Source organism: Etheostoma spectabile, chromosome 14 (genome assembly GCF_008692095.1).
Source record: "Etheostoma spectabile isolate EspeVRDwgs_2016 chromosome 14, UIUC_Espe_1.0, whole genome shotgun sequence".
Taxonomy (NCBI): domain Eukaryota; kingdom Metazoa; phylum Chordata; class Actinopteri; order Perciformes; family Percidae; genus Etheostoma; species Etheostoma spectabile.
Window position 1 is genome coordinate 14,021,274 of NC_045746.1, and position 7,705 is coordinate 14,028,978.

Consider the following 7,705-nt stretch of genomic DNA (forward strand, 5'->3'; position numbering starts at 1 on the left):
TTCTTCTTCTTTTTTTCCCCCCAATCTTTGCCTGTAGTCAGCAAAGAAGGAAAACGCGTCAGAAGGAACAGGGGATACAGGCAGTTCAAAGAAAGTCGATGCAGAAGGCAGCAGTGATGAGGATGAAGGGGCCCTGGTCATTGACGAGAAGAATGAGAGGGGAAGAACTAAACGAAAAGCAGAGGAGTCCACAGAGGTGAGTCTGTCAGTCGTACACAGTCCACGTATAGAGCTTTCTAGTCAATTTGTAGTTGAGCTTTCTGTCTCTATGGCTCGTCCTTAAATCTTTTGCTAGGCGTCACCCAAGCGGCCGAAGGACACAGAGGCAGAAGGTGATTCTAAAGTGGACTGCGACAAGTCTAACGTGGAGGCCAAGCTTAACGATGTGAGTGGACCCAAGGTAACTGCGCCCTCCTCACAGAGCGAGTCAAAAGTAGAGGCCCAGGAAAAGGCTCCAGCAGGAGGCCAGCTGACCGCAGATAAGGTGAAACACTTGTGTTATTCAGCAATAATGTTAAGTATAGATACTTAAGGACCATGCAAAAAATAAATGATAAAATTGTATGTTTATGTTGCATGTCCGAGACACTAAATGTTATAAGTCCTTTAATTGCTCTCCCCTGTTCTCCCTGCAGCCTGTGACAGACAGCGCTTAACGTCAATTCTCAGAAGAAAACCAAGAACCTTTGATGCTTTTCTCTCTGGAATTTAAGCATCAACACGACCATTTGCAGGATGCCAGCTATCAGCTGTTTAATTAATAGGAGGATTTAAAAAAAAAAAAGTGTTTGTATTGAGAGACAAACAAATCCTCATTTGCCATTTTTGGGATATCATATATCCCAGAAAAAAAACATTTGCTAATCGGATTTCAAACAATTTAACTGGGCGCTTTAATGCTCATTTATAAATGAGATTTTGGTGTGTAAATATTTTTTATTTCTAAGTGCAATTACATAATTACGAAGACTGAATGCTAGGTGTCAAAAAAATTGAACACTGAATATATATATATATATATATATATATATATATATATATATATAATTAGTGGAAAAAAAGATTAAAACCACAAAAAAGATGAATACTCCAATTTGATGGTTTTAAAACGTAAATATTGTACAGGAATATGAAAAAAATGTTTCACCCACGCTCTCAGCTTTAGTTCAGAAATTACTTCCATTTTTTTCACCTAGCTTATTAGCCTCATCTTAAATCATATATTCAGTTATTGGATACATGAGATATTGCACTTTCAGAATTATACAAAAAAGTCCTGCCCCTTTCACCATTGTATTGTTCACTGTATGACGTTTTAATGCAACACAGGTTTTGATGCTTTGGTGTCGTGAATGCTTCATTGCAAGTGACCAAATGACGGGATTCATTTTGCTAGATTGAATATGTAAAGCCCATTTGAGAAGAACTATTGTAGGATTAAAACCGTTGGTTTGTAAACCCCTCTGTAACTTTCTTAAGCTGATGATTGATAATTATTGAAAGCAGAAAGACATTCCTGAATGTTGTTGCGTCAGAGCTCGGTCTTGAAACTTTGGAGGTGGAGCTGTGGCGTTTACTGGGGATAAAAGTTACTTGTCACCACCTTTTTCTGGGGAAATGATCTGGAAAACACTTTAAAAATCCATCAACTCAAATATCAATTTCATGTTATGTACAATTTCTTAAGCTCACATTAATGCTGCCATTGCTTGATACTTGAGATGTAATTGGGTAGTACACCTAATTGCATACTGTAATTTGTTGTTCCAAATGTGTTCCTTTTTCAAATGTATTACTGACAGATCTACTCAATTTGTGATTTTCTTTTTTTCTTCGACAAATTAAAAGAATCTACAGTGAACCATCTGTAAAACTTTGTTTTCTGACCTTTTGGTTACCAACCCTCTTAACTGGATTATGAGTCTATTTAACTTTGATGGTCTTATTATTTTGGCTGTGAAATCAAGTTGTGATGTTTTGAAGATGTGTTTTATTTCAACATTTGTTTAGACCTGTTCAAAATGTGGTGTTTGTTATTTTCCACTGTAGGTAACTTAAGGTTCAAGTGTCTTCATAATGCTGGAGCTGCTCACCATGTTACTTGGATGTTGTCATTGCTTTAGTGTTCTTTCCAGTATTTGGCAACATAAGCCCACAGTTAATTAAATCTGCATTTAAGGGTAATCTCAGCTTTTACAGGTGAAAATAACCCTCACTGCTGTTCCTAATATAGGTTATACCCACCTATAACAAACTGCGGATTTTAAACTATAAATGTTCAAATTCAATTCTGATTATTAATTCCAAGGGTATAATTTGGCATTAATTAAGGTGTAATTCCTTAAGTGTTCTCTTTTTCTTTCGGGAACTGCCATTCATCTGCTGCTTAGTTTACTGTTGTAGTTGCCAGGCCATTTAATAAACATGTTGATACAAAAAATGTTTCTGTCATCTTTATATTCTGTAAATCCCGCATGTTTATTATAGATCCACTTCCTTAGTCTGGAACCTTAAACAATCACATCTTAGTCATTGAGTTTTCTAATGAATGGGACTGACTTCATTATCTTTTTAATTTAATTGTTTAAATCCTCCTTGAGTCCTACAGTACATCCTAAATCAGGTACTAGTGTTGAAACTCCACTTACTTTTCAACCAATCTGAACCTAATTAATTTTAACATACTTTTCATTCTGTTAAAAAAAGAAACCATCAATGGCACCTTTTTCATCAAAAAAAATAAGGCAAGTGAGCCTCGCAACACAGTTGAGGGCTTTAGTTCTAAAATCCGAACTAGATTCGGTGTTGTGTAACATGTCTTGACAGCTTTGTATTTGTCATGGTGGTTTGGTGAGTAGGAGTTCTTTAAAGTTTTTTTTTGTTGGTGAAGGCAAAACTTTGAATCCTCTTTTGTTTGTCATATTTAGAATATCCATGAGGTGCTGGTGGTAAACATTCTCTGTGCGAGCTGGTACATCGGGTTGACAAGCTTAATGACTGCTTCAGAGTGCTTATACGTGTTTGATTGCAGGATTTCAGAAAACGTAGCCTCTAGTCTTGTGGTGTATAGGTTCTATGAATATGATCTATGTTGTAAACTTATTGAGTTTTGTAAATAGTTTCCCTCAACACATTTTAAAATAAAGCAGGATGTCACAAATTGCAAATGAGTGTAAGATTTTCTTATTAATCAAAATGTTTCAATTTTATTTACCATAACAAAAACAGTAAAGGTAAAAAGATTTTTTACAACATTTAATTGTGTAGTTTTTTTTTGTAATATAGCAATACATTTTTTTAGCTAGAAACCATGGGTTTTGTAAACCCCATTACTATTAAATTTGTTATAAAAATGAATCTCTGCGTTTTTACAGAATACAGCTATGTCACCTTTAGCATTTTGTGTTCATAATTTTGCAAATGACACATCTTGATTGCATTTTAAAAGAAAATGGTTATTATTAAATTATGCTGTCAAACAGTGATAATTCTAGTCAACACAGTAGGCAATTGTCAATTCATCACAGATTATAGAATGAGTAAGAATGACTTGAAAACTTATTTACTGAATATGCTGTAGTATTGTAAGTATTTATAAGTCAGACTTTGTTACAGTATATCATACATTTATAACAGATAAAATGATGATTGTGATTTAGTCTGTTTGCATTGACCACAAAGTATTTAGATACTATATTATTATCATCATAACTTTGTGATGTATGATGTATGTACATAAATTAGGTCACAGTACATACAGTAATCTATAGTATACTGTAATACTTGTAAGGATATAACATTTAACCACAATTTACTATTCCAAAACAGACATTGAAAACATATTAACAGGATTTTTTAGAAAAAGAAAATTGCATTGATTTCCCCTTTTTTCCTTCATTGCAACGCTGCTTGTTGAACTGAGAATACATGTAAAGCTTGTAAACACATTCTTCATTAATGATGTGATGTACACAAATACACAATAACATTTGTGCTGATATAAGGTGGATGTATGCTGAGGAAGGAACATGTGATTTAGTGTTTTTTGCACATTGGCAACATTGTGAAAAACTGAGCCACAACAATTGTACAATTTCAAATAAGTCCAATTCCAAAAAATACTCACCCCTGGAGAGATTTTACTTTGTCTGTATCCATATTATTTAATTTTGACTCAGTGAGATGCAGACTTCCAATTACCTACACGGAAGTACCCTGTCATCTTTCTTTCAGTGGCCACAAGTATGTCCAACTGCAGATGCGTCATTTGTCTACTGCGCATGTGTACAGTCAGGTCTTACCCTCCTGGCCACTAGGAGGCGCTGCCTGCTGATGATAGTTGGTGCCAGTGCTGCTACATGTGACATTGACACAACAGAGCAACAGAGGGTAAGCTTTTTCTGCATGTTAGCTATACTTGTTTTTGTTATAACAGTACAACGCCTTGATAAAATAGGTAGCAGTCTCATTTAATGGTTAAAAAAAATGTGTTTTAAGTGTGCTAGAAATAATGATAATAGTGGCGTATGTTTAGCCGCTGTAACATAACGTTAATGATATCTTGTCAGTAAGGTAACATTAGCATAGCTTGTGTTGAGAGTGTTTCAGTGGAAACTGGGCACCTTTTAAGCTCGTTTACCTTGGTCAATGTTTTGTTTTGTCCCTGCAGCACAATGAGGCTGACCGCTCTCCTGTCTATGGCAGCCAGGGTGGTTATACCCAAAGATTACCGCTTTGGTACCAACAGACCGTGGACGCCTGCTGCTAAGAGGCTGAACCCGCCGGGGAAGAAGAGGAGAAAGGTGTTTGTGGAGCCGATAGCACCAGAGGACTGGTCTGTGCTTAGAGGGGACACGGTGGGTAACTTTGGTCAAGTCCCAATGTTTAATTACACGTCAGTAGCAAGTCCTTATAATTAAATATTCAATGTATGTGAATTTGCCAGTCCTGTTGGGATTTTACAAGGTCAAAACTTAAATGTGTTTGCCTGCTACTTTAAAGTTAAGTCTTTAGATGGTCAAGTCTCATGTAAGTTCAGTACGAGTCAAAGTCACAAGTCCTGACTTGTGACTTCTTTTGGTGAAGTCTCACTTCAGTCCCAGTATCCAGTCTACAGTTCTGAGAACCTTTGTAACTCCTTTGTACCTCTAACAGGACAGGACATCAGTTATAATGCAGAGTTCAGAAGAACATACTTACTTAAATCTCTGTAAAGAAGTTAAGTTCTTAAATTTATTCATATAACAATTTTTATTTTTTAGAAGAATGAGCACAAGAAGTTCACTTCCAAACTCACACTCATTTACTTACTTATTAGTTACATTTTAAATGCGGAGCCATCTTTAATGTTACATTTTAAAGAGGAATTACAATTTTTACTTAAGATGCATAGATTTCTTCCGGCGTTGATAACACAACTGTTACAAGTAATATTGTAACTAGAAATATTAAAGTAATTCCAGTAAATAATGCATGAAGAGATTGCTTCAAGAGAATCTTGTGGGTGACGCTCTTAAACATTGTTGGCAAAACTTGAATTGACAAAATTAACTGGTCTTAGTATCTAAGTCTATCTAAGTATCTGCGTTTCTTTCATTTCTCAGGTTGAGATTCTCAAAGGAAAGGACAAAGGGAAGCATGGAAAAGTGATCCAAGTCTTCAGACACAGAAACTGGGTTATGCTGGAGGGCCTAAACACAGTAAGGATCTACTGTCCTTTATTTCCCAGAGGAAACGGGAAGCTGTTTAGTGTATTGAAGTATTATTGGTGGTACTTATGAGAGGATAAGAAGTTGGCTCTTGCTGTTCTCTCTACACAGAGTGTTCATGCTTTATTATGCATTTAAGCAATTTTGGATACAGAAATGTCTTGTGAATCATCTTTTTACACCAAAAAAAGAAATTAACAGTAACATTTTCATGTTAATTACTATTGTAGCAGTGTCATATACTGTGAATTTATTTTTTTGCTCCACCAGATGGAGACAGCTGTCTAGGAGAAACAATCTGACAAAGTGCACCAAAAAAATCCATTTGGCCACCACCCGGTTTTTAAAGTTTGGAACTATTGTCTTTTTGTCCTAGCATTACAGGTATATTGGAAAAACTGGGGATTACCGGGGGACCTACATTGCCAGTGAAGCCCCCCTCCTGCTCCATGACGTTGCACTCATTGACCCTTCAGACAGGTACAGTAAACCAAGAAAGAACCAAGAACCTAGAACCAAGAAAAAAAGTATGCCTATGCAAGTACACACCCACCTCAAGACATTAACAATAGCTGAACCACAGATTAGCTGTCAAAATGAGTTATTATCCTTTTTCTAGATGATCTTGCATTATTCTTATCTGGAGTCCTAAGTAGCGTGTGCTGAAGTTGTGCTAAAGAGCTCCAGTTCCTGGTGTTATTATGAATGAATTGTAATAAAAGTGTTGACAGCAGATAAAAAGTGACAAGGTAACATTTTATATTTAAAAAAATGTCTGTTTAGGAGACTATCAACCTTTTTGCCACGTAAGCAAAGAAAAGAATCTGTGTAAACAAATTTCTAGATTTACAGATTGCATCTGGTTGTGTGCTGTACTTCCTGCATGTTATTTCTTCACGCTATCATCAGGATAAGTGCTGAATAATAACATTTCTACACTATTTTCAGATGTTAAGAAATAGTCTAGCGTTATGTACTGTATTGGTTTCATAACAAATTAATAATGACATGCTGATATTGATCTTCCAGGAAGCCAACTGATGTGGAGTGGAAATTCACAGAGGAGGGTGAGAGAGTCCGAGTGTCTCTCAGGACTGGTAGAATCATCCCGAAACCCATTGTAGAGAGACGAGATGGCATTGTACCACAGCAGTGGAAAGGTGTGTGGGTGGGTGTGGGAGGTACTCTCTAAAGTCTGGGGTGTGCTCAAAAACGAGCTAGTTCGTACTACTCATATGAAAACACACAGGGCAAAAAGGTGCCTGCTCAAATTCATGCCTTCTTATTCTTATGCTTTTCAAGCTGAATAGATTTTTGCATGTGACTGTTTTTTTTATTTTTCTTTCTTTCTGCTATTACAGATGGTCCGAAAGATACCAGTCCAGAAGACACTTTAGAAAAGACCTACACACCGTCTCTTAAAACCCTGGAGGAGGAAGTCATGGAGAAACTGGGCATCCAGGAGAAAAGAAGGCCCCGAAGGTCCTACTGGTACTGACCAGAGAATTCAGAGACACTCAGGCCCCATTGTGCTATCCAGTTTTCACAGGGACTCTGAACAAATTTTTGGTGAAAGTCGAGAATAACTATGAGGATGACATAAGTAAGGTTTATGGACTGTAAAATACTGGTGCAACATACATGTTATTATTAAGGAAATGACAGCTTTGTAAAAATATGAGGTGAAATGGCCCTGAATGGGTACAGTTTCAATTGTTCTCTATTTACAGCAGAGTTCGAATTATGTTTCTTTCTTTGTAATTGTGAATAAATGTCATACGTAAACTAGTCTGGCTCAACAGATGTACATTGCTCGGAAAAAGCCTGAAATCGTGCCAGATGTTCCTCACCTCACACTATTTCCTCTATCGGCGCTTAGCACCACCCAGCACGGCTATGATTGGTTAAAGGAAATCCAAACGAGCCAGAGCATTTCTTTACTCTATCCCAGAATAGATAGGCCATGTAGCCAGACCATACTCCAGCTGTGTGGAGAT

The 7,705-nt window shown here is 36.7% G+C and overlaps 2 protein-coding genes across 2 annotated transcripts in view; both read left to right on the forward strand.

The window, feature by feature from the left end:
• LOC116701688 (hepatoma-derived growth factor) overlaps positions 1-2,433 on the forward strand; it is a 6,679-nt gene extending 4,246 nt beyond the window's left edge. The window contains exons 4-6 of the mRNA XM_032535550.1: positions 38-196; positions 296-484; positions 636-2,433. Coding sequence (XP_032391441.1) covers positions 38-196; positions 296-484; positions 636-656 — 369 coding nt within the window. The 3' untranslated portion in view covers positions 657-2,433. The remainder of the gene's footprint in view (positions 1-37; positions 197-295; positions 485-635) is intronic.
• Positions 2,434-4,270: 1,837 nt separating this feature from the next.
• On the forward strand, positions 4,271-7,496 carry mrpl24 (mitochondrial ribosomal protein L24). Its single transcript, XM_032535551.1, has 6 exons — positions 4,271-4,389; positions 4,670-4,856; positions 5,604-5,699; positions 6,085-6,188; positions 6,738-6,868; positions 7,070-7,496. The coding sequence occupies exons 2-6, from the start codon at positions 4,674-4,676 to the stop codon at positions 7,204-7,206; spliced, it is 651 nt and encodes a 216-aa protein (XP_032391442.1). The 5' UTR covers positions 4,271-4,389; positions 4,670-4,673; the 3' UTR covers positions 7,207-7,496.
• The last annotated feature ends 209 nt before the right edge of the window (positions 7,497-7,705 follow it).

Bases quoted from the DNA above. Each gene is read 5' to 3' on its own strand.
- mrpl24 (XM_032535551.1), top strand. From the start codon at position 4,674: ATGAGGCTGACCGCTCTCCTGTCTATGGCAGCCAGGGTGGTTATACCC. The intron at 4,857-5,603 runs GTGGGTAACTTT...TTCATTTCTCAG, and splicing joins CTGTGCTTAGAGGGGACACG to GTTGAGATTCTCAAAGGAAA. The intron at 5,700-6,084 runs GTAAGGATCTAC...TTTTTGTCCTAG, and splicing joins TGCTGGAGGGCCTAAACACA to CATTACAGGTATATTGGAAA.